The sequence below is a fragment of the Diadema setosum genome, chromosome 9, assembly GCF_964275005.1.
Source record: "Diadema setosum chromosome 9, eeDiaSeto1, whole genome shotgun sequence".
NCBI lineage: Eukaryota > Metazoa > Echinodermata > Echinoidea > Diadematoida > Diadematidae > Diadema > Diadema setosum.
Window position 1 is genome coordinate 18,302,303 of NC_092693.1, and position 27,569 is coordinate 18,329,871.

Sequence of the window (27,569 nt, forward strand, 5' to 3'; positions counted from 1 at the left end):
TAGTTCCTTCTTATTTTCTCCTCTGCAGTGTTAGAATAACGTTCCCCCATACATATTTATCGCTCCTTTAGTGCCCCCATGTTGATTCTTGTACGTACACACAAATCGATATCTATACGAGCATTATGTGCCTGACGAACATACTTCGGGGATCCACGTCGATGTAAACACACTAGACCTACTGTGCCACATTGCGTGTTCTTACGACAACATTGTTGTCGTGTCCGCGATCTCAATCAATAAAGCTGGAGCAGTGATACTTTATTTGTCACCTATGATAAATTATAGGAGTTTCCGAATCAGAACTTCCGGCCATATTCTTTTGTATTTTTTCCTCTTTTGTCATCAGATATACGTCAATATTGTGCTGATGAATGAGAGTAGGTTTCAGGGGAAAAAAAGTGATTTGATTTGTTGACATTCTTTTTGACTTATGTAATGTTGTGATGTAAGTTCACATTATACGTTCAATATCTTAAAACTCTTAATCATCTGACTGAATTGAATATGCTACTGGCGACTCTTTCCAATATAGTATATTCTTTCTTTCTAAAATACACTCTGTACTTTTAAACGATTTATGAATGCTAAATGTCCCTTTGCAAAAGATAGGTGTATATTCAATTTCTTAGTTAGATAGCAATATCTTGTTTCTGTACTGAGTAGGCCTACACAACGGTCATTCAAAACTGTGCGGAAGTTTTCAAACAATTTCTAACTCAGCTATACCCAACAAAATCCACTACATCGTTCATAGAATTGAATTGAGAAGGTCATAACTTTGAATCCACTGCCACATCTTCACTGCCGAGAAATCTTGACAAGAATTCGTCTTCGTTGTTGTCTGGACAGAGCGCTCGTATTGTCCCAGGCCGTGCAGAAACGGAGGAAGATGCGTGGGTATCAACAGGTGTAATTGCCCATCCGGCTATTACGGACTTCGGTGTGAACATGGTGAGAAACAAAAACGTGGGCGTGGCAGGGTGCTTGGAATGCCGCGTTTAACCATGGGAATTGTCACCGACATTATCATATATCATTAGATGGCAATAGTGTATGCATGTTTTGGGTGTAAGAGGGTTAATTATTGTGACAGACGTAGCGACGAATTAGTTTGTGATAGTCTGAGTCTGAAGCATATTTTCTTTTATCTTTTCTCTATGTTGGGGTTTGTTTGTTTTTTTTAAATTATCATGATCAATGCCCAGCTTTGCTGCCAAGCGTGACAACGATGTGTACAAAAATGAGTTCAGATCTACTGATGCTATGATTCTTGGGGAGAAACTGGAATCGAAGAAAAAGGGGATGCACAATTTGCTGTAATTGATGATGGCCTTGCTTTGCTTTCAATAATCAACTAATATTATACTGTTTGATTAATGTGCTAAATCAGCTTTCGATAGGAGATAAATCGGATATACAATACAATATACAATATATAATATATAATGTATAATGTATAATATATAATATACAATATATGATATATAATATAAAACATATAATATATAATATATGATATATTATATAAAATATATAATATATAATATATGATATATTATATAAAATATATAATATATAATATACAATATATAATATATGATATATAAATATATAATATATAATATGTAATATATAATATATAATATATAATATATAATATATAATATATAATATATAATATATAATATATAATATATAATGTATAATATATAATATATAATAAATGATATATTAAATATAATAATTCAGGGATAGACGTGACGGTTGTAATAATCTGATGTGTGCATGTTTGCTTGCTTGCTTTTAAGTGGGTGCCGTTCGATGTCGGCCCGCCTGTCAAAATGGTGGGACGTGTATGCCTGGCAACAGGTGCGTTTGTCCCACCGGAACTTCGGGGCTGCGATGTGAGAGACGGTGAGTTCAGACTGGTAGGGAAGTATCATTTTTTTTTTAATCTTGATTAAAAACAAATCCAAGAGGAAAAGACGCATGATAGTGTTTAGGTAAATTCAGACAGACAAGAAAGTGATTGTACATTCCTGATGAAAAACAAACAAACAAACAAACAAAGCCAACCTCACGTTAGAAACATAATGAGTAATCATCGTTGTGTTTTTATTATTATATAAAGCTAAGACAGACAAGATAGACATGATAATGAAAACAATGACTACATCAAGTAGAAAACACCACACATGACTGTGTTTGGATAAGCTGAGACTGACTAAGTGTCTAAAACAAACAACTAAACAAAATCATCGAGTAAGGAATAGAGGATCATGTTTATTGATTATCACACGACATATGAGTGCACATTTCCGTTAAGCTCAGACAGTGCAGGATGCTGGGTTAATGCTGTGCAATAAACTTCGTTGTTGTAATGGGTTACCAATGCAACATTCAACGGTAGATTTAGAGTGCAAGTTCTGTTATGAAATCTATCTCATGTGCTATTGCAGAAAAAAAGAAAATCCCATTATATCTGCTCTCACTCCACCCACTTAAACTGCTAAGCGTGTTTCACATTTGCATTATTGTAAGTAATAGTTCATTGTAAGTAATAGTTCATTGTTAACAATGTGGACTGATATCGATTAATATCATACGCATAATAGGCGCAATCCAAGTAGCGCCCTCAGTGTTGGCCACAGCCTGTTCGGCAAATTGTCCTAATCATAGTTGTAAGAAACTCTTCAACCGACAATGAACGCTGGCTGCCTACACTGAAAAGACCAGGGTTAAAGTTTATCAGACAGATGTTGGGTTTCCCGGAGATTAGAATCACACTCGATGACTCTGACGTAGCATGCATGGGTAGATCCAGATTTCATGCTGCGTTAGACTGCACAATTACACCAAATCGCAGTCAGTTGAGATGCTATCGATGATATGATGATGATGATGACGATGACGATGATGATGATGACGATGGTGATGACGATGATGATGATGACGATGATGACGATGATGATGATGACGATGATGATGATGACGATGATGATGATGATGATGATGGTGGTGGTGGTGATGATGACGACGACGATGATGATGTTGAATGACGATGGCAATTGATGATAATGCATGATAATGATGACATAACATTAATTCTTGAAGTAAGGTACATTTATTGTTCTTCGCCTCGGTACAGTGACTGCCCTCTGCAGACCTACTCACAGACTGTACGCCGAGGTTCCCGGCGTTTCGTGAAAGAAAGTTACACGTCCCCGTGCGGTCCCTTCGGCTGGAGGACGTGCACCTTATACAGGTGAGAAAAACAAAACATAGGCCCTATTACTGGAATGTGACAAAATCATTACTGTCTTTGACTCCTTTGCAAGGGTCTCATAGAGGGGGTATACATTTTGTATTCAATTTTCAAGAAAGACAGAGTTAGTAGTCGTTCAAATATACAGCACCAAATTCTACTTTCTTTCTTTTTTTACATTCACTTTTAATACGTCAGTTGATACTTGCTGGGTATTGAAATTGATGTTGAATCTTTGAAAACAACCAAACAGAGGGAGTCATGATTATGACTACTTTCGACCATAAAATAAAGTCAGTAAGTATAAATGTCTATATGAATTCTCAGCTCTGATGGTTGTTTCTACATAGGAACAACTGATGAGTTAGAGTAAGAAAGCATGGCTTCATGTGTTTTCATGTTTTGTGATTCGCTGCTGTCTTATTGTTGTTTGTTGCATGCAATTAATAGGGCACTGAATGCTTTGATTTTTTGAGTTGTCGTGTGCAACGTACACCTATTGAGAAAAAAAAGTCTTTGTTTAGGTGCAGATACAAGTGATAACATGTGGAAAATTCACAATTTGATTGGATTTGCCTACAGAAGAAAATGTATAACATGACTAGCTGATTCTCTTGACTTGGTTTGCAGGACTATCCAGAAACACATCTACGACACGGTGACGAGGGTGGGATACCGGCTGGCGTGTAGAGCAGACGGACGATACTGAATCGATACTCCCCGTTCTGGATCGAGCACAGCCCGCGCTTCAAAGAAAATGTGAAGAGGAGATTTTCTGCAAACCAAGACCATGGCAGAGATTCAATTATTCAGGCTTTGAATGGTGGTCCGAATAAGTTAACCAAAAGGTAGCTGGTTTTGCACAAAGCCTAGTTAGTTGGATACAGTCGACGACGACGACAAAAACAGCAACAACAACAACAACAACCCACAAACAAACAAACCAACATACAATCAGGCAAAGGCAATTATCACCGCACCATGTAATCATGCAGCGCCGTTGGACATCCATAATTAATGTAATCCTGCGAATGATATCTATATTTTCATGTATACTTTTTTGAGCGTTGCGTTTGGTGAAGATTAAATGAAACGAATGTATATACATCCTAACTTCATGTTTGGTTCACTGTTCGCATCAAATATCACCTCCTATTTCGGACTCATTATGATGGCGGCTCAGTGAAGAAAATGTGGGTTTCGTTTTGTTTTTTGGGTTTTTTTAACCAAAAAAAAACTTAGAAAAACGTGCCTTTAGGATTTCTGATGCGATCGAAATTCGTGACTCTTGATTTCATAATGTAAAAGAGGCTATATAAACAATAATGCATCTCTTTTCCCATTCGTCGAATCGCTAAAATCAAGCATGTCTCTTCAAACAATGAAGCTCCTTTCATCACCAGCAGGTAAGGAAGCACAGTGTAAATGGCGTCGATAGGATTTTGTAGTGGCTTTCACCCTATGTACATGTTTCCCCATACGTATTGCAGGATTTCTTGCCTGGATTCTCATGGCATGGTTTAATGTACTGATAATCATTTCAGAACGACATTACTCATAATAGGCATATCAAATGTAATGTACCTTGGTAACATATTGATAATGGCCCGCATCGAACCCCGGTATGCTCAAGTTTGCGCTATAAAAACAATAAAGTCCTTCTGTTGGAGGAACATTACTGATTTTCCCTGATTATCCATTGAGTCCAGTCAATGCGCGCAGTAGAGAAATCCCATTTTCAGGTTTTAGTATTGTATTTGATCAATGGAGAGCAAATAGTTACAAAGAATATTGAATATTAAAAAGAATAATCTTATGTAAATCACATAATGTTTGTGGATATTCTTTGTTCAGTGACTGAACGGGTGACGTGTTTCGAGAGAGAGAAGGAGGAAAAAAGCCGAGTATTTGAGATGTCCCCCTATTATTCCTTACAATTAGAAAAGAAAAGACATTTTTAATCTTGAATGTTTTTCGTGATTAACTGTAACCCTCATGAAACAATACATACAATGGTAGGATCTATTTACAGCTGTCAATGAATACAGAATGATGTATACAATCGGTCTTCAGAGAGTCATAGATCTTGTTATTCAGTGTGAGCTAATCTTCTATCACGTTGAGGTCATACATACGATATATTTACCTTCCGATCTCCATAAATATGATTCATCAAACACACGAACACATCAGGCATGTCAGGGTTTATTTTATGTGTCATCACAAAGTCCTGCATGTAATTTCGGCTTATTAAGTCAATATAATTTTCTTCAATTAGGGGAGGGGAGGTTACGATAAAGCCGTTGAATATCCTTCACTACATAAATGTTGATAGTTTACCTCAAATAAACAGACATTTTTCGATATTGACAATGCTGAATATCCATCCTGGTTTACGTTGCCACGGTAACATGGAATACCTCCAGAAGACACTTCGAGAATCCACGCTGAAGTACCGTTGTACCAATATTTCTATCTTCCCTCACGTCTGTCTGTCTATCTGTCTGTCTCTCTCACAATCTGTTCTTTTCTCTCTCTTTTCTGCGTCTATATAATATCTCTATCTATTCCTCTCTTTCTGTCATTTTTTTTTTTGCTCATATTCAATGGCTTCACTCAAGAATGAAAACATGTTTAATGTTTACGTTTCTCAACGTACTCGAGAGGCCACTTCAATACCAAGACCCGTCTACAGTGTTCTGCCCTGCCTACTAGTATACCAGCCAAGTCTACAACGCGTCTTCATCTTGCCCTGCCCTGCTCTCTCTCTCTGGTTCCTCTTTGACTTTCGGTAGCATATCATATCGTGAGTGAGCTTTAAAGGGGAGACCCTGTCAAGAGCGCCAAACCCAAAATCGTCTCTCTTCCACTGACTGGCGTTAGCAGTGGATTGGCGTAAATGGCGTCGGATTCCAAAGGCAAGGAAGATGCGGACTTCTCAGTACGCAAAGACGAAGACATAAAGAGAGGGAGAGGATAGAGGTAGCTGAAGGGAAGGATGATTTCTTCCTTTTTTATGTCTGCGAACGACATACTGTATTTTGTTTCTAGCACCTTTAACGGTTTGAATGCGGGCAGGCATGCATAAAGACATCTTTCCGTCTGTGACTATTGATGACAGCAACGCGTATACAATTTTCACTTCCTCATAAATTATAGATTTCCCCTTTTTATGACAAATCTCAAATGTATCAGAATATAAATTTTCTTTATAGAGCTTCGACGTAGACATAATCCGAACTGCATCTTTAATTACCATTTTAAAAGAGAGAGGGTGGTGGAGGGATTATCTATAAATGCTGATAAGGAAGACGTTTACATATACAATGTATATTTTAGCAGGACGTAGTGATTACATCACTACGGATTCAGATAGCACTCTCACCACAAAAGGCAACATCACTACAAAACAGATAAAAAAATCCTCAGCCTTATTTGCAGTGATTCACGGAGGACTGTCCCTGTCTTGTATGACATTTAAGTGAATTACTTTAGTATTTTCTAAGTGGCAAAGACATGGAATGCATATCAAAATGAGAGAATGAGGATTTTTTTTTTGTGGCAGGAACTACGGATCTGATGTAATGAAATCACCTTGTATGTAGGTGTTTCAGACTGCAATATAAAACAATTTTGAAAATGTACAATTGATGTTCTGTTGATTCCTTCCCCTTCTATCGTTAGATCAAAGTTCAATTATCATTATCAATTCAATTTATTTCACTTTCTTCTTCCACAGAACATAAGAGAAAAAAATCACGAATGACCTTGACTACATACGAGTTGAATGCTCCATGAAAATTATGAATTAAAAACATGTACAGTGTATACATAATAACAAATCAACCCTGTTACATGTTATATCATCAATGCTCCAGGGAAAGAAAAAAAATGAGTAGTCCACTACTCAACAAAGCTTGTACATTGTGGACAACTGATACAATATACAGACTCAAAAACTTACAAGAGAAAAAAAAAAGTCATTCTGAACAAGAGAGACATTACAGGATAGACAGGACAGGAAGAACAAACAAACATAAAAACACACAAATAAGAAAAAATATCACAAGAACATGACATGTTTGTATAATGCCTACAAGCTGCTATTAAAGAATCGGAACAGGGATAATCAGGAACGTTGCTTGAATAGCTGTCAAACTGTGCTGATAGTATAAAGTGTGCATTTTATTATCTGAGGATGGTGATAATATTCAAAATCAGTATAGTTTAATGAGAATAACTGCCTCGGTAGGACTCCAACAAACAAATTTAAAATTGCGTTTGAAGGATACATCGAGAAAGCGATTCGATTTCATGTTACCAATCAAAGAATTCCAAAATTTAGGAGCTGTGTATATGAGTCTATTTTGAGCTAATAAAGTCCTAGATAGAGGTAAATGAAAATTATTAGACTGCCTGATATAAGTATACTTGTGAACTGATTCGTTTCCATCTCGGTAACATTGAACATAAAAACCACGTTAATAATTATCATTGTAATTAAACATGATTTATCTCAGCTAAAACAAATGCGAATCTTTAATTCTTAATATTCTGTGACTAAAAAATAATGCATCTGAGTGGGAACGTGGGGCGAGTCCACAATTATTCGTAAGGCCTTCTTTTGTAATAACAAAAGTGTGCAACGGATTGACAAACTGCACTACATCGATGTAAATAAGCACTGGAAAAAAAAAAACTGAATTGATCAGTGTTTTAGTAGCAGCCATGATAAAAGAAATCATGAGCGCACGTACTCGAGCAGGTTTCGAACCTACAACCTTCTGATCTTCGGACAGGTGTCATCTCTACCAGACCACCGAACTTCTGGTCTTTCATTTCTTTTTGATTTGAAAGAAAAAAAAAAGCTTATTGTCTCTCAATGATTTCATCCAAAAATGCGTAATCGATGTAACTGAAAGTGTATAGATTGTAATGTGATTGTAAATGTGGTTGCCATGGTTACCAATGTCCCTTGAAGAGCAACAGGTGTCGTCTGTGTGTTATGATTGTGTCAAGTTGATCACTTTTTTGAAGTAACAAATGAGGGGAAAATAACAAAGGTTAAAATCAAACAGTAAGAAAAAAAAAGTTAGCGAAACAGCACACACAGATTTACGCGATCAAGAGCATATTGCTAAATGGAACACCTTTAATTCACTACAAAATGCGATGTATATGAAGAAAAGGGGAAAAACTAGATATATATTTCTTCACATGATGTCCAACGAAGTGGCCGTGGTAGGGTTAAGGAAAGGGGAAATCTTTGGATGCGTTTTCTTTTCATTCAGGCATTGGTGGTCGCGATAACATTGAAGAAATACGCGTCCTTCGCCATTTATACTCTCTGTGATGCCCTAACTTAATGTTCTTTACCACTAAGCTCAGCGAATGATCTCTCCTAGTCTGGAATCTACAAAATGAAATGCAAATAATGAGTTTACGATGAATGTGTGTTTGAGGTTATTCTATTGATTACTTTAACAGAGAAAGAAGGAAAAAACTTTATTTCTAAATACCACTGACTGCCGAGGAGTCGTGATGACATATGATTCAATCAGTGGCATTTACCATTCAGAGGATGGTTTACTTTAATCACGAGACGCAAATCAATGCAACTCGGAATGATGCAAAAAGAGAGAGGGGAGTGGAAAAAAAATCTCAGTGAAATGACGAGTTATTCAAACTGCAAGCAATTGTTGAATTGTTGTATACACTCAGGCAGAATGACGCTCCCGTGATGCACATTCGTCGTTTCAGCTCGCCAGCATACAATCATTCCAAACGTTCGCGATTACGCAACACAATGTATACGATCCTCAACCTTGCGTGCATTCATCCTCCATTAATGTCCTCGGAACAGGAAGAGGAGGAAGGAGAGATCGCGCGCGAGAGAGGGGCGTCTGGTGGAGAGAAAGAGATAGAGAAGGGGGAGTGGGTGGGGGAGGGGAGGGGAGAGGAGAGGCGGGGAAGGAGAAGAGAAATGGTGATACAGGGAGACAGCGAGATGCAAAACTAATTTGGAGTCATAATAATTATATACCACTAAAAAAAAAAGTATTATACATGAATAGTTAAAGGGAAAATTCAGTCCAAATATGAGTTAGTCTGATAAAAATGAGTAAGAGTCCAACGGTAAAAAATTTGATTGAAATCGGATGAAAAATAAGGAAGATATGACAATGTGAAGTTTTGCTAATTTCTGCAAAACAGTTCTTGTTCAGTGGATATGAATTATTCAAATGAGTTATCTAACCATGTCACAACCTCACAATTTTCCATTGATCGTGTACAAAAAAAAAGTGACCACAATTCCATGTTTCTGTCATTGAAGTCTGAAACATGATGTTATTAATGGTTGAATAACTTCAGAATAGTGATCAGTTAGATATACCAGAATTTGAGCCTCGGGCATAATTGTGTTTGAATGAAATATTGGATATTTCAAAATTCTATGTACAAATTATATGGCAAGTCTGTGAGGAGATGACACGCTCACTTTGTCATTTGCATATTCATATTGACCGTTAAAGAACTGTCTCCTGAAAAATTAGCGAAAATTCAAATTGTATTAACTTCCTTACTTTTTACCCAATGTCGATCAAAATTTTACCTTTGAACTCGTAATATTTTACTATTTCTTATCAGACTAACTTATATTTGGACTGGATTTCCCCTTAAATATAACATTTCCCTCTCCGAGTCTCAATGTTCAGGTTGAGGTTCAGGTTCAATGACATTTATTTGCAACTAATATAAAATATATTTAAGTACAAGTAACATGCGATCATTTTAAGGCTGTCGTATCTTCAAGCTTTATGCTTATTTGACGACAGTCTTCTGCATTCACACTCCCAATACATGCGCCATAATTCAGTCAGATCATTTTATTCACTATATCCCGAGTGGTTCCCAATTGACGTGTTCTCTTGCTATTTTCTTCAATCTGTACACGTATATCTCAATTATGTTCGGATATACACAGTGTATGTTTTATTGTCTTAAAAATAAAAAGAAATGTCTGTATTTCATTCGTAATATATATTCAGTGCAGAAAATTCCTAATAAATTCATTTGAATTTGAATTGGATCGAATGTTGAAAATGCTGGGGTTACAGCTCTAGAAGTACAAAAAGTTGAGACGAGTGTGCCCTTAACTGTAATGAGTATGACATTCCATGATATGCAGTATCATAGTAAATAGAAATATAAAACGGAGGCAAGGTCAGTGACAAAGACAGAGACAGGGACATAGGCAGACGAAAACAGAAAGAAAGACAGGAGTATATATACGGACATTGATATTGTTTGCAGAGATATCAATTTCGACTACTGTAACAATGATAATGCTCCAGACTGACAACACAGCATCGGAAATACTATAGGTGTTGATATCTTACCGACTGCAAGAAAGTTATGATTTAAAGCGGTAGTAGTTGTTGTAGTAGAAGTCGTAGTAGTAGCAGCACTAGTAGAGTTGTGGTTATTGCTTTTAGTGTCTTGGTGGATAGCAGTACTATATGCAGAAGCGCTGAAATTAGAGTTATCAGTTGTGGAAGTACAACAACGAAGGACATAGTAATGATATGGAAATGATTTACAGTTGCTGATGAGTAGAATTAGTTGCAGTGATAATGTTAGTTGCATATATGTGGTCGTCGTAGTGGTAATAGTCATAAGTAGAAGTAATAAAACCGGTACGGGATTGTTTGGCATGGATATAAAACCACCAGCTTTATCAAAGTCGCGCCAGCCTCATTCTTCTCATGTTCCAAAATCCATCAGCTCATGGTTTTAATTACGCATCATTAAGGACAACTGTTGGATATTTATTTTCCATGCGATAGTGGTTAAGGTCCCACAAAAGAAATAAGATCGAATCTCGAGTTAATGGCAAATTACTCGGCACCTTAATTTCATACATGAGACGAATTCAACAGCGCCATGCAATTCAGCAGATCTTATCTGCGGAAAGCTTTCTGCGCGGTCCCGTGTCATTCAGAAGTCAGTATTACCCACGACCAAACATCTGACGCTATTTGACTGACAATATCACCAGTTTATGCCCCTTTATTCTAACATAATGCTCTTCCTCGCTCTATTATCCGCTAAAATCTACAGTCCCGGTATACAATTTCATGTTTATACATTCAAAACTTAGCTTCGGGCCAGTCCTCAAATGCGACTTGACAATGGGGAAGGAAAAAAAAAAGTCGTGAGGAAAATTTAAAAATCAACGATCGCACATATTAGGGGTCTTTTAGACGTTTGCACTAAGCTTGGATGTTTGTTTTGCGAGAGATTAAACAGTTCTTTCCTCCCTTTCTCTCGCTCTCAAGGAAAACTTTACAAAGTTTACACACACTCCCAGTCGAATCTTGAGGAAGGATACCCACTTGATCACGTCAACTGGAGTGATACCCTCGACAACTTGCTCTCATTTCACACGGAAAATTAAATCCAAAGGCGTCGTATCATGTAGATATGTATATTATTAGAGTTTTACAGGAATCAAATATATCAATATTTCACGACCATTTTCAAAATTACGTTTGACTCCTTGAGGTTGATAAAACATTATTCGATCACCTGTTTTCTTCTTTCATAAAGAGATGGACTTAATGTAATTTTTTCTCACGGTAGCAGTGCCGTGATGGTCTTCGATACATTTTTGGTGAGGTTCTGTTCTTTCAACTAGGCCATGTTCTTTTTGATCCAATAAACGCGGAATGTTTATTACATTTCAGTGATACGAGATGATGTCGGATAATGATGGTTAGATTTTTATCGAGTAAATGCAAACATGGTCGACTTCTTCGATTTATTCCCACTCGCCTCGATTTGTCTAGCGTAGCACCCACTCTGTGAATGCATGCATGTGGGACCGAAACACTGCACAGGTTGTTCATCGAGTATTGCCACTACCGTCGTGTCACTTCTATGAACTTCGGGTGATGGCCAATCTAAGCATTTAGGTGTAAAAGGCGTCCAGAGGCCATCGGCCAACGTGTGGAAGACACGACTGTCAAGGTCGACGCCGAGAAGCTTTTCCGCGAAGATTATTTGATCAATCGCCAACCAATGACAGCTGAAGGGGTAAGTTGTCGCCAGCAAGCAAAGAGTCAAGTTTGCCCTACGTGCTAACGGCTACCGGTAGCTGGGCCGTCTCTCGGGCCAGAAGTATGTCGATGACACGATCCAACTCAAAGAATCAACAGTTAGTCGATCGTCACACCAATTATTGTACCCCTCTTAAAAGATAACCAAGGGGGAAAATATATTGCGTGCAAGAAGAAAAGTGATCTCATGTTCAATACGGGATTCTGATTTTTGTGCCAGATATTGGAACAAGCCATGCGAGGTCTTTTGTTCGGTCTCTGAATAGCCGTTTACTTAACGCTGTGGAATATGGTTCAAAATACAAACAAGTTCAGGAAGAGAGATAATACGACTGCAGTAAGTGGTTCATGTCGACAAACTGGAGGAAAGAAAGGAGAGGTCTCATGTAAACGATTATAGCATGATTTGTCAGCTTTACTGTGGTCAATAAAACATATACAATTTAAACATCTCCGTTTGCGTTACTGCGCCACTGAAGAATGACTGGGACGAATCTTTAGTTTGAACTCAACTGGTTGTGTGACGAAAAGAGAGAGAAAAATAATAGCCGTTTATGTCGAGTGCTTCAAATCCTCTTGCATTCGATAAATATTGATATGGTCGCTATAAAGATGAGTAAACTAGTGGGCCTAAAGTCCGAAGGATCTAAGAAAGATTTGGTATACATGTCTTAAGTTTGTTTGTTTGTTTTATTTGTTTGTTTGGTTTTTTTTTAGATGGATTGTGTCGTAAATCGTGTAAAATGTTTTAAGCGAATACTCTCCACAGATACCGATCACAACAGCACGAATTTGAGTCAGAATATTATAGATCGTTAGCACTGTGTATTGATGTGTTGGATTTGAAGGCATACTGTAGCGTGTCACTTTTAAACATCGACTACTATGCCTGCCGCTGAGTCAGCCAGAAATGCTTACACAAATCAATTTCATGCACCATCAATAGCATCAGTCCATGTTGGTAGGACCTGCGACATAGCATGTATCGATAAATGAATTCAAATCAATCAAAGCAATGATTGTCTGCAATAATGGTGACACAACATTTGCTCCTGCGACAATTATTCTTCCTGTATTATTTTCTCCACGGACCGATAGGGTTAGGGTAAGGGTTGTGACAGGGTTTAAGGTTTAGTTTAATGTAAGGTTTACAATTCATAGGGTTAGGGTTATGTTTGTAGGTATAATTTTATTTTTTGGTTAGCGTGCAGACGTTTCATGAGAACAATATTATCGCAGGAGCGAATGTCATGGAACCGCAATAAAGTTTATGATAAAATGATGCGCAGTACAGTCACACAAGCCTAATGTGATGCAGGTAAAGAAAATGCATTTCGAAATAAATAGATATGTCCCTCTACTAATCCCGTGAATTTTGATGGACATATCATAAGCGTACGCAAATGAGACTTTTGAAGAGGACACGCGCCCCACCTGTGACTACATCTTTTTCGTTTTTTCATTGTCTCGATTCAGCACTTTGCTGTTCCCGTTGAATACTTGAACTGAGTGTTTTATGTCGTCTTCTGTAAGATAACTATGAAGGCTATGAATTATGATACATTGTTTTTAGGGCCCTTCATTCCCATCAAACGCAAATAAAACGGCCGTTGGAATGTGTCTTGAAACGAGATGATGATAGTGACAAAAGATTTCCATTGTCGCCATACGAATCACAAAAGATATAATTATAATTTCGTAATATGGAAGGGGGCCAGCGAAAAGGTCAAATATGGTACTGTGTTGCATCTCTGCAAATGAAGAAAAAAAAATCATGAATCCAAAAATCGTATAAAGAGACTGAAGATGAACATTACTAGATTGCTACGTTGTTAAAAACCTTTGTTAGGTAAACATAATAAATTGACATGGCTATATGCGCGTGTAATTATATGAAGTAAAGTTCACAAAAAAAAAAAAACATGAAGAAGGGAAACACTGAAGCTGAGGAAAAATGGAAAGCTGACGAATCCGTTGCCAGAAAAAAAAAATGAAATGAAAAGGACCTGCAATATATACGAATTTGAAGGGTGTTTGGCAAGCGTACACTCCGACTTCGTCTGCGGTTTCTCTTTGGACAATGGACATACGAGAAAAAAAGACTGTGTACGATCCACGGATTCATACGACGGTGTACGGCGTAATATATGTGGAATAGATGCACTGCAGTGCTTAACAATATCAAAACTGACCGCAGAAAATATCAACGAGAAAGTGTCTCGCCAGCGAGTTGGTTTGCGGTCAAGTGACAGCATCGCGCGATTTAATAGGAACTACAAACAAATGAAGTGTTAACGTATTTCTTCAGATGGAATGTTAAATTAGGGCCTCGATTGCCTTGATCAGTCGTGGAGGGTTGTATTACGGACCAACCTCCTCAGCACCCTGAACCTTCCTGAGCTCTTCAGGCATTCTCTCCACTCTCATCTCTTTCTTTTTTCTTTGGTGGTGGTGGGGGGTGGGGGAGAAAAGCATGTAAGTTCTCTAACTTCTCAGAGTCTATCACACCCACATTTAAGGATTACTGAAGCATGGTGTTGACTTCAAAACGCCATATCATGAAGCTAGCTCCACGTTTTTTTCTTTTTCAAAAAAGGCGGCGATATTAATTTGTATTTTCTTTGCGGCGTTTCCTCACTGTGTCCCGGCACAATAGGAGCATTGGCGCGAGGGGCCGTCACACGCAGGTCGGGAAACCGCCACACCCCAGGAGCGTAATGTTCTCCTCCGTATCTCGATTTCCTCGACTCTACAACTATGCCTCCTCTCCATAACACATGGCATTGTCCTCACGTAAGTGACTAGTAAACAAAGTAAACTGCACTTGTCTTTCGTGTAAATCAAACTATAAGTGCCCTTTGAAGTTCAGGGAAAAGTCAGCATGTTTATCAGGATGATGTTGAGATGAAGAGTGGATGCTTTGGTAACGATGACCGTGACTATTTAAACCAGAATGACGTCGTAACGAAAACCTGGTAGTCAGACGTAATCCGTATGTTATGTACGTAACCCTGGCTCCTGTTTGCAATTCAGTATGACGTCTAATAAAGCCGGTACAGAAAGAGAGAGTGTGTAAGAGAAAACGGGGAATGCGAGATCGATGATTATTTTCTGGTCTCATCGAACGACAATATTTTGTCGCTCCTATTCAACGCGGCAGCAATGCCGTCGGATATACTGTAGGTATTACCTAGCTCGATTGTAAACTAAACACAAACACGACGTTTGAAAAGGCAAGGATTCTGTATTATGGCAAACGTACGGCATTGCTTATGTTGTAGACCTCGTGACATTCCACAAAATGTTGGCGTCATAAAGGTGCTGTTTACCAGGTGATCTTTACACCTGTGTGTGTATATGCATGCGCTCGCAGTGCAGGAATTGAGTTTTGTAGGTCAAAAAGCAAAATGACACAAAGATCGTGGAGAATTGACGTCATTCTAGCACCCGTGCCCAGATAGGGGAGCATCACATCACGTCCTAACCCGCGAAAAACACGTCCACGTTCAAGGGCATGTGACATTCATCCAAGTCCAGCCTCACGCTGTTGTCCGGGATGTATCGTGGCAGAGTCTGGCTCCTCAGTGACCGCCGCGCGTGTTCTGCATTGTTGAGTTGAATATCATGGTACTAATCAGTGAAGTATCTTCCTTACGACATCCCCTGGCGATGACGTGTACCATGCCGTGATCGCATGACGCAAACTGGGCGATTCCCGCTACAAAGAATATGCCTCGATGGTCGTATCGCACAGGAAAATTCGGACCGTTATCTAACATTTAGATTTCAACACCCTGCATTGCCTAATTATGAGGTAAAGAGAGAGAGAGAGAGAGAGAGAGAGAGGGGGGGGGGGAGGAAGCGAGGAGGGAGAGATACATCTCTGCAAACCAACAATATTTCACGTCTCAATGTAATGTGCAAATTCAACTAGCAAATTTGCTGTATAGAGCTGTTCGTATTTTTCTCCTGTGACTTCTTTGATATTTACAGGAGGCACCAGGTTCACATGAAATGATGTATTGAAGCATCAAATGTCATAGTACCACCTGGAACTGGGGAGTATGGTATGCTTACCTGGTATGTCAGTATTGAATGTTACTGTTAACCAATTCGATCCCGAAACTCTACAGTCTCTTGCATTACTGGTTGCTTCCACTTTTCAAGTAAAGTAGCCCTGAAAACATTGTAGAAACGGAGCAATCTTGCACAGTAATTGACCGTGTGCAGCTACGAAATGTCGAATCATGTGACAAACATGCCTAAATGATCGATTCATGAGCAGATAGTTGCATAAAGTCGAAATGATTTGAAAGGTTCATGGACAAGGGCGCCGGAAGCGGGGGGGGGGGGGGGGGGTAGGGGTGGCACTTGCCCCCCTCCCCCCCCCCCCAAACAAAATGTTGGGGGGGGGGGGCAAAACGAGTTTTTGCCCCCCCCCCCAAGTGCCCCCTGTAACAAATAATTAATCACTGATTTAAAGACCAAAATGAACAATAAAGGCATATTTCTTGTCTAAATGTTGTAATTTCATAATTGAAAATGCAAAAAATTTTCGCCCCTAACGGGGCGAAGATTATGATACACTAACAACATACATTATTGTATCTATTAAGTTAAGAGTAAATTTAATGTATAGATGGTAGCCTCGTGTCCTCGAGTGTGCCCGCTGAAACATGCATTTAGTAAACCTTACATTTTTCATTTTCTTCTTTGCTTTCTAGCAGTATAAGAATATTTTTTATTGTTCGAACGATGCGATCACGTTTAATCTTTTAATGAGTACATTTCACATAAATTGCAAAGTGAAAGTGGCTCGCTCGTTCTGCCCGTACTTATAGTAAAATGAAAAGTTTTCATATAAGTTATATCATAGTCCTTCGCAGTGATTTCTTTTCCTATGTTTAATTCCTCAGAAATTTAATTTAAAATGCTCTATAAAAGCGACTTTTATACTCTGTTTTTACAAAAAGTCCCTACAGTGGGAGGGGGTATCCCCCTCCCACACCCTCCCCCGTTCGGTCGCTTCGCTCCCTCGACGAGGATCGCACCATCACATAATATATCCCCGTATGTTAAGATCATAGTCCTTCCAACTGATTTTTTTCAATATGTTAAATCCGTAGAAATTTGCTTTTAAATGTTCTATAACGCGACTTTTATACTCTGTTTTTAAAAAAAGTCCCTACCGTGGGAGGGGGTGTCCCCCCTCCCACACCCTCCCCCCACTCGGTCGCTTCGCTCCCTCGCCGAGGATCTCACACCATCACATTATTAATGTACTGCCGTATGTTATGATCATAGTCCTTCTAACTGATTTTTTCAATATGTTAATTCCCTAGAAATTTGCTTTAAATTCTCTATAAACGCGACTTTTATACTCTGTTTTTACAAAAAGTCCCTACCGTGGGAGGGGGGATACCCCCTCCCACGCCCTCCCCCCGTCGGTCGCTTCGCTCCCTCGCCGAGGATCTCACACCATCACATTATTATGTACTCCCGTATGTAATAATCATAGTCCTTAGCACTGATTATTTTTTACTGTGTTTAATTCCTTAGAAATTTGCTTTTAAATGGTCTATAAACGCGACTTTTGTACCCTGTTTTACAAAAGCTCCCTACAGTGGGGGGGGGGGGGGGGAATCCCCCTTTCCACCCCCCCCCCCGCTCGCTCGCTTCGCTCCCGCGCCGAGGATCTCACATCGTCACATAAATGTGCCCCCGTTGAGATCTTCCCCCCCCCCCCCCCCAAAAAAAAAAAAAAAAAAAAAAAAAAAAGAAGTGTTCCGGCGCGCTTGTTCATGGAAGACGCCATCAGACAAGAAATCAACTGTCGCGGCACGGTGGTGTGGTGAATAAGGCTTCCCTGAGGAGAGGATCCCCACTTCGAAGACGGCCCGCGGTGCTGACAACCTTGGCAAGGTGTTTTGCTCTGGCAATGCTGGGGCAGTAAGGTATAGGGCCTACGTATAGCGCCTTGTGATGGACCAGTGACATCTCAGCAGAGACTACACCCAGAGATATGGACACCTAGTGGTGACAATGATGATTATTGATATCATGAAATCAAATTCCCGAAACGCGTTCGTCAAGCTATAATTAGTTTGTAAATACATTTGGCGGGCAACTGCCATCTTCAAGCGAAACTTAGAGAGACTTGCCACTATAGTGACCTTAGTCCCCTACAGCTAACACGAACAAATATAATTATATTATAATAACTACGTGGTCGGTACTTAACAAGTTGGACAGTTCCAGCTCTTTGTTTTGAATTGTTTTGGAAATGCATCCGACTCATGTGCGTGTTTTGTTAAAGCATGGAATTCGAGAAGGGCAACTAAACTGGAGCTCTTCAGTTGCCGGTATCTCAAGAAGACAAGGCTTGCTCAATCAAAATCTCCACGGCTTTGACACAAGGGATTTCTTTCTTCGATAGAAATTGGGTCAGGTTAATGTATCTGGAAGTAGATTTTTTTTTCTTCAATAAAGACTTCATGCTAAAACAATTTTGAAAAAAAAAAAGACGTTTATTCATTTTTTTTTGCAAAGTATCTGAATAGATTTGATTGAAAGGGAACTTACGTCAGACTGCAAAAGATAATTATCGACAGCGTGTGCAAACGAGGAAAGCACCTGCAAAATAAACGCAACATTAGATGAAAATTTCCAGGCGAGGAAAAAAAATGTCAAAAGACAATTTAAAGTTTTATTGGTAATTCCATGTCCATAAAAGAGTCGCAGCAAAGCCTCTAATTGATTCGAAATTCTATTGAAAAGTAGCCAGGCGATCTCAAAGCGCGCGCTCGCCAATATTGCGGCATTGTTGGCGCGCCGGCCGAGAGGGAGCGAAAGTCATGAGCGGAAGAAGGAATGAAATTGTAACATCGACGAGAAAACTCCGCGATATTATATCGAGATTAAATCAACCATCACCACATTGTTATGAAGTCATGAATAACACCGTCAGAACACTGGGGACTACCCTACAAAAGCGCATTGTACTTATCTTGTTTGAACAAGGGACTGTAAATTTCATATTTAGCTCGTAATCGCCGATCTCAACTATCAATCATTTTGGGCGATGCGCGCGGGTAGCCCAGTGCAGGTGCATTAGGGGGTGGTGCAGCCGATGGTGTACGGCAGTGTACTCCAGTGAGATCCACGAGCATCCTCTCCCAGTTGCTTCCTGACATTTAGTATTCATGAAACACCCGCTCTGGGTGTTGGTCGCCTGGTTCGGGTGACTGTCACACCAGCTCCGGGACCCGTCGGCCTACCCGCTAACCCGCGGCTCGTATAGGCCCTTCAGTATAGGCCAGAAGGCACCTCACCATGCTAATATGCATGTGAGACTAGTGTCGCTGCATCGATCGGCAACAAGGTTGTTTTTCAGCCGACAGCTAGCGGGACGGCATCGCACAGCTTCGGGCCGACATTAACCTAAGCCAGAGAGCTAAATAACATGCGTTTTTTCCCTTCCTTCTTTTCGTCTTTGACTTTCAACCGCCTCCCTCTCTCCCGTCGCCTGAATAGGGGAGCCGCTTCCAACGGGGCGGTACAAGCCCCGCACGCGAGACTCCAGGCCCACTCGTATCACCTATCAAACCTTCCACTAAATGTTCATTTGCTGGTATTTTCATCGCCGGGATCTTGCCCAGAAATTGATTAAGATTAATTTAGGCTTGGATGAGCAGACCTAACGACCGTTAAATATGACGCTAATCGCCTATTTCAAACCATGTCACTTGATTGCACGGATCGGCACGTGCGAGACAGTGGAGAATCGCTTCTCCCGTGGGTTCCCCGTCGTGACGGACGAGAGGAGACGAGTGCTGGCTGCTCCCGGGCTCAGCTTCACCCCGAGTCACGGGCATTGTGAGAAACCAAATAGGCTGAAGGAGAGGCCCGGGGATGCACGAGTTGCCATCAAAGCAATCCTGGGGATCGCCCCAGTCTCGTACACCGTGCATTTCTTGTTACAATTACGGTTAAACGCACACGGGCTCTGAACTCCACTTCCACAAGACGTGAAAAGGGGGAGAAAGGGAAATTTTACAAATAAACGCAGACACGTAAAAAATCATGTTTCGTTAGGATTCAATTAACAAAAAGTGAGAAAAATGGAGGGAAAAAAGAGCGAGAGTCTGACTATTCTTAGGTTTAAATTACCAGTGAGTTCCTCGATATAAACAAACAGGCGAGGCAAGAAAGTTAGATTCGGGCACACTGGCAAGTGAACCATCAATTGGTATAGTCGCTCAGATAATCGTTGTTGCCACTTCATCAGACATCGCGAGAGATGAGAAGAGAAAGCAGGGAGTTGGCAAGATGGACTGAGAACCTTGGAGTAGTTTTGTTTTCTCTCGTCTCGGTTTTTTTTTTCTCTCACAAAAATCACATTGATTTCCGGAAACTTTCTTTTAGCTGTTCCCACAAGTTTTCACACCAGAGGACATGTACATGATTCTATGTGTAACGTCGCGCCCAACGCTAGCTCATTATTAAATTTGTCTGTGCACAGCTGTTGACGAAATTTTAATGACTTTCAGTCAGGTTTGAAACTCCGTTGATATCTAAAATAAATGTTAATGACCACGATATCCACTAATAAAAAAACAAAACAAAAACACGACGGAAATGGAAAAGGGAAAGTAATAACGCAAGACTCAGACATGTAGCTCCCTACTTTATACAAAGTAAATCTATTGTTTGTTTGGGTTCTTTTCAGTCAAAGCAATTGTTGGGACACTGTGGAGTAGTGGATAAGACTCCTGACATTTAATTGGAAGACCAGAGTTCGAATCCCGTGTCCAGCATGTCCAGTGCTTACGTCCTTGGACAAGATGTCCCTCTCGACCCAGGTGTAAAAATGGGTACCTGGCAACGCTAGGTTAGTAATAGTGGTAGGGCCCTCCAGTAGAGCAGTATCAACATGGTAGCCAGTGGATAAAGAATACCATAGCATCATTATCATTATTGTTATCTTCACTGTTGACAGAATTGAACGTATTTCTTTTGGTTTGCTTTGATAGCTTTTTATATCCACATGGCCTACATTGCGTTGCTAGCAGATTATATCTCACATTAAGGTCTACTGTTTGAGAGCATGTTCTGGATAGTGTTTGTAGTCAACGAAATCAACTGAAAGCAAACATCCTTTGCTTCCTCTCTCAGCTTTGATTTGCTTCCAAATTAAGATCAAGCAGGGATGCGATCAGAAAATTTTATTGGAAGGAAACGTTCAGAGAACTGTGAGTCTTACCCACAGATGAGAAATCATGGGTGAGCATTATACATTACACTGGGAAACATGATGAACTTCTGGCATTAAAGGTTTGTTTGCTTGTTTGTTTATTTCATTTCCATCTGAGAAGATGGCTGGATAGCCCATATTCAGCTGCAATTGCTGGTCTTCCTTGGGGTCGAGTTGGATGTCAGGTGGGACCACTTCACCGGGTTAAGCACTCTGCTCTTTGCGATGAATAAATGAAGCGGAATCTTTTACATGCATGAGTTATGACTCTCCTCACACACGGGACCTCAGTTTTATGTCCTATTCGAGGGACAGAGTGTTTTGCCTCTTGCTAGATGGGAAGGTATGATTACGCACAACATTGCTCAGTAGGACTTGGGAATTGAATCGCGGTCCTGTGATGGCAGACACACTACCGACTGAGCTAACTCACCGCCCATTAGAAGTTTCAAGTTATTTCCAGGGCAACTTCTATATCTCGTATAAATGGTACATGTGCCTGGATGATAACATTCGTTGAATATTGGTAGTCATCTGGGACGAACCACGAGGTGTTGGCATCATTCGCCCATTTTTCTTGTGTGGGTATAGGTAGGTAGACCGCTTTACTGGGTTAGCATCCTGCTCTTGGCGATGATTGAATGTATGAATGAATGAATGAATGAATGAGTGAATGAATGAATGAATGAATGAATGATTAAATGAATGAATGAATTAATGAATGGAAGGATGGAATCGGGACTAACTCACACACGGGAACTCCATTTAATGTCTTCTCAGAGGGATCATGCACCTATATTCGTTCTAGGTCCATGAAGGGATAGGTGCTTTCCCTCTTCCTTTACAGGGGACGGTATGATGACGCACAACATCGCACGACAAGACTCGGGACTCGAACCCGGGTCATTTGGATTGGGAGGCAGACGGGCTACCAACTGAGCCAAATCAACGCCCTTCCGGGGTAACCGGAAGTGTGTGTGCGGAGGGGGTGGGGAGTGCGGTTGGGCGGTAAGGATACCAACAGTTACAAAACTTATTGGAATTATTCAAAACAATGTAAATTTTGACGAAATTAACTAAACATTGAAAATGAAACGACTCAATGAAACAATAAAATGGTAAATAAAAAACCTTCAATTCAAATTTGGAAGTATGATAAAAGGCTTCTTATTAAATGCCACATACCATGACTAAGTTCTCAAATCGGACAGAAAATATTTGGCCCTGAGGAAAAAAAATAGTTTGGCTGAATCTGGCCGTAAAGTAAACTAAATTCACTGTAAAGAATAGCTGACGTCATGCACCCCTGGCTGCTGCAGCTATTTAATGATGTAGCTGAAATGCTTTTCACTACTTTTGTCGATGAGAAACACACATAAACCCAATGTATACACACTCTCAACATTTTGGGGCCACCAAAATATGTCATATCTAAAAAGGTGGTGGCTCGACATCTATTTCTGGTGGCCCCGGGCCACCGGGCCTCCGCTAATATATCACCTTTTGTTGAATGGAAATAAAAGCATACAAAATTGAAATGTCGAGCCTCACATATGTATTTGTACATTACAAATGCATACACACACACACACATATATATATATGCATATATATATATATATATATATATATATATATATAGTTACAAAGCTACATTACATTTTTTTTTTCATCAATTTGTTTCTTGTGTTCAATTTGTCGGTGCGCGTGTCTGAAGACGATGTTAATACTCACGTGTATGCCGTCAGGGCACGTTTCGATGTGAAAATCTCAAGAATGCACGTGTCTATCATGGTGAATTACCTATCCTCATTCGGTGAACCTATGCGCTTGGCGGAAAACTCCTTCAATGGTAACAGAATTAATTAAAAGAGGAATCTAATTCAATTCACTTCGATTATATACATATATATATGTATATAGATTAAAAAAAAAACTCGGAGTGTGTCCTGAGGAATTGCAGAGAGAACAATGAATATGAGATTGACAATGATGCGAAAATGCCACGATATTCAAGGCTACTGAATGACAGGTTATCCTACGGCTACAATGGCGTCTCATTGAGGCGAGGGAAGCCACAGTTCTCGGGAGTCGAGATGGAAAGAAAAGGGCGTTACAAGCGCAGACGGATGCTGGTCGCATATAGAGAAGGAGAGAGTGCGCGGGAAATCAGCCCGTATATTGAGAGTTCGTTCTCAATAGAACAATGCGTATTAATCTCTACACCTTGACATCGCAGGAAGTACACGTAAAGGAGGCAGCGAATCAGAAAGAAAGAGAGAAAGGAGGAGAAATACAGAGGAAGAAAGGAATAGGCAGCGATGACATTGAAAAAAAAAATCAAATATCATACACGAAAGGGAAACGCATTATAATAATGATGATGACACCGTGTCCTCACCGAAGTACAAATTACAAAGACAACCGGCAGGTATGGGAAGGTGTAAAGATCTTGCCCGTTGACCGGAAAAACTTGGAAATATTGATGAAGATATAATAGGTAAGAAGTGCATAGTTTCAAGCTTTTGAAAAATCATCAAGATTTTCCTTGACTTTAGCACCGATATATTGTTAGGGTGATATAGAGAAGATATATTAAGCCTACCAAGCATGCGACATGGTGCCTTATCTATTGAATCCCGTCGGGACGTCTACCTTTACATACACCATTAACATCGTGCACACCGTCGCTACCTCGGTAATGACAAGGTTAAAGAGAATCCGCCATAGTATCATTCATTGCGAATTGCGTCCACAGTATTTGGCATATACTCGTGGATTCATGGAAGTCACTGGAAGTAAACCATTAAAGCTAACGAGGTAGGTACATTGAGTTGTAGAACATAGTGAGCGATGAGAGAGATATACAGACGAATGGAATAGGAAGAGGGTGTAATTCCATTCGTAGATGGAAGATAGCAAGAAAATATGAGAGAGGGATAGTCAAAACTAAAGATAGTAAGAAAATATGGGAGAGCGAAAGTCAAAACTAAGGAAAGTCCGTTATCATTGAACCAGACATGTACTGTAGGTCACACCCTTACACTCGCAAGCGAACACATGGTGCACTTTCCGCAATGTGTGCGTCGGTTAACTTAAATACTGGATAGTAAGATCGTAAATACTCATATTGTTTTGACCATATCTATGAATTATGATGCACAATTCATGAATGTTATTCTTAGAATCAGACGTGGACAAACCGGTGGCTTCCATTTAATTAAAAAAAAAAAGTCGCATGATTATACTGTCTTACTATACTATGAGTTTACTCTTGCAAGAAGGAGATATATCAAGAAGAAGAAATATTGATGAAAGGAAGGACAGTTCACTTGACAGAGAGGGAGAAAAAAAATTGAAGATCAACACCTCATCTTTACGACGCAGTCTCGTTAACATGACAAAAGGTTAGGAGCGGAAAACGGCTGCGGCTCGCTCGGCTTACTGGCGCGCTGACTGACTCGAAGTGAGCAGTCAAATAGAGGAGCAGGGAAGAAAGGAGGCAGAGGGAGGGAGGGAGGGAGCTAGAGAGAGAGAAAGATAGACATACAGAGAGACAGAGAGAGAGAGGGAGAGAAAGAGAGAGAAATGGCAGAAAAAAAAAATCACTGCTTTCTTATTGGCTTCTTGGGCTGTCTTAGAGCAAACAATACGACATGGCTAGCGGCTGCGCGCATTGGCCGGATCTGTGTTTGGATGTGCTGCAGCGTTGGCGTGGTTGTTGAGTATCATTGTTGAGGATATGACATGGCGTTAATCTGAAGGCAAAAGCACCCGCTATAAAGAGTGGCTACTTCAACTTGTAAAAGACAGTTTCTTTTTTGTCGCTGCACTAGGCGAAAATTAGTCAAGTGCTCATGGCAATTTACTTCGCAAGAATAGCGTGGCACTTGGGGGACGAAAACGGGCTAAACTTTATGTCAGCTTTCGAGATAAACTAAATGTTTCTTTCGTAAATGCCACATGAGAGATCGGATTTTCAGCGTCTTGATTACACAATTAGACCTCGGTTTTCTTGTTATGCAGAGCTGAAAAACTGAATCATAACTTGTTCCATCGCGTTCATCAGACTGAACACTGTAACTCAATGAAGATTTTGTACGTTTTAAATCACGTTTTAACTGTGATTATCAACTCTTACAGCGTGTGACAAACGGCAGATGTTGCTTCTATTGCTTCACTGAATTTTCTCTCTCTCAACTTTTTTGTTCGTGTGACAGCTTACTTTCATTCGATTTCAGACACTTCTTGTCAATTATCATTGACGAATTATAGGGCCAAGAATGGCGTTTGAAGGGGCTCTTCATTCGAAAGTCGTCTCGCCAGCCGATGAAGGAGGCTTCCCGAGCAATATTCATGACACAATGCCCGAGGATCTCCGCGTCAAACATCGCGACAGCATGATCTGGTGTCCTGCCGACGATGTCATGGATGCAAAGGGCGACGAGAGGAGATCGAGGAGTGGCAGCGACGACGCGACTCCGAACGAAGAATCGTTTTGCGAGTCGATGACGACGCTCTCGAGCCACGGAACGCATATCATGAACACCGATTCGAATCACACGCTGACGGCTGCAACTTCACAGAAACCAAAAGGCAAGCCGACATACCATCGACATCCCAAGCCACCGTTCTCGTACATCGCTCTGATTGCAATGGCGATCAGGGACTCGCCGTCGGGAAAGCTCACCCTTGCCGAGATCAATGAATACCTCATGAAAAAATTCCCGTTTTTCCGAGGCAGTTACACCGGATGGCGTAACTCGGTTCGTCACAACCTTTCCCTCAACGAATGCTTTCGCAAGATTCTTCGGGACCCCTCTCGGCCATGGGGAAAGGACAACTACTGGACCATCAATGAGAGCAGTGAATACACGTTCGCAGACGGCGTCTTTCGACGTCGTCGAAAGCGACTGTCAAAGCGAATGAGTCAAAAAGCAGAGGAGAGACGAGAGCGAGAGTTATCGCGGAGAGCCAGACAGAAGATATCGAAGTTTTCCGGCCCCTTCAGCATAGACAGCATTCTCGGCGAGGAGGAGGAGGGGAAGGACGACGATAACGACGGCGACGAAGACATCGCATCGCCTGAAAGTGACTGCAAAGACAATAAGGATTCGGTGAGTGTTTCGAATCCGTCGTCATTACGCGCAGTGGTAGATCAGCGTATTCGCGACTCGGCAGCAGCCGCCGCCGCCGCCGCCGCGGTAGGATCACCACCTCTCATGAATAGGGTCATTTCCGCAGGGTTCCCCCGGAATATGTTACCCATGTGGAGCTCTCTTTACCCGACTGCCCGCCTACCCTCGCGGTCGCCGTTTTCCGGGTTCGGCTGCTGCCCGGTGCCACTGGCTCGCTACCCGGCGCTCGAGGCCCTTCAGCAACACGCGCGACTTCAGTTTCAACACGGTTCCGCACTTCCGTTCCCCGTAGCAGTTCCAGCGGGCCCAGTGCGCCCGATACTCTCCCGTCCAGGTCAACTCATCTATCCTCTATGCCAGCCTGCCTACAGGTCCGAGAACAGCAAAACCGGTAAATTTTGTACGGACCATATGGTATCGTGATGGCACTATTCAACAATGCAAAAGTTAACCAACTTTTATCAATCACGGTCGTTTTGAATGAAACGTGACGTTGTCTTCATTATCTCATTATCCTCTATTGACACTGACATCGTGGTTTGTTAACGTCAATCAATCAATAGAGAAAGGAAACGTTCACAGATGATTCTATTGTGGCCGAGGGTGTTCTCCAAAGCGAATTCACGGCATGTATCGTCATTGTACAGCTCGCGAAAGAGATGAAAGGGTCTGGAAGGAAACGGTTACAGATGTTAAACTAACCCACCCACACACGACACGTTGCCCACAGGTCGTCGTCAGAGGAAGCCTTTTGGAATGTGTGAGGATAAAGCTTGTTCTCGATCAATGGA

At 40.7% G+C, this 27,569-nt stretch overlaps 2 protein-coding genes across 2 annotated transcripts in view; both read left to right on the top strand.

The window, feature by feature from the left end:
• LOC140232918 (uncharacterized) overlaps positions 1-5,090 on the top strand; it is a 32,068-nt gene extending 26,978 nt beyond the window's left edge. Inside the window, exons 19-22 of the mRNA XM_072313029.1 lie at positions 853-954; positions 1,812-1,917; positions 3,152-3,268; positions 3,899-5,090. Coding sequence (XP_072169130.1) covers positions 853-954; positions 1,812-1,917; positions 3,152-3,268; positions 3,899-3,977 — 404 coding nt within the window. The 3' untranslated portion in view covers positions 3,978-5,090. The remainder of the gene's footprint in view (positions 1-852; positions 955-1,811; positions 1,918-3,151; positions 3,269-3,898) is intronic.
• Positions 5,091-25,923: 20,833 nt separating this feature from the next.
• On the top strand, positions 25,924-27,201 carry LOC140232919 (uncharacterized). Its single transcript, XM_072313030.1, has one exon. It carries the CDS (start codon positions 25,924-25,926, stop codon positions 27,199-27,201), a length of 1,278 nt encoding a protein of 425 aa, XP_072169131.1.
• The last annotated feature ends 368 nt before the right edge of the window (positions 27,202-27,569 follow it).

Coding starts and splice junctions, on each gene's coding strand:
- LOC140232919 (XM_072313030.1), top strand. CDS start 25,924: ATGGCGTTTGAAGGGGCTCTTCATTCGAAAGTCGTCTCGCCAGCCGAT.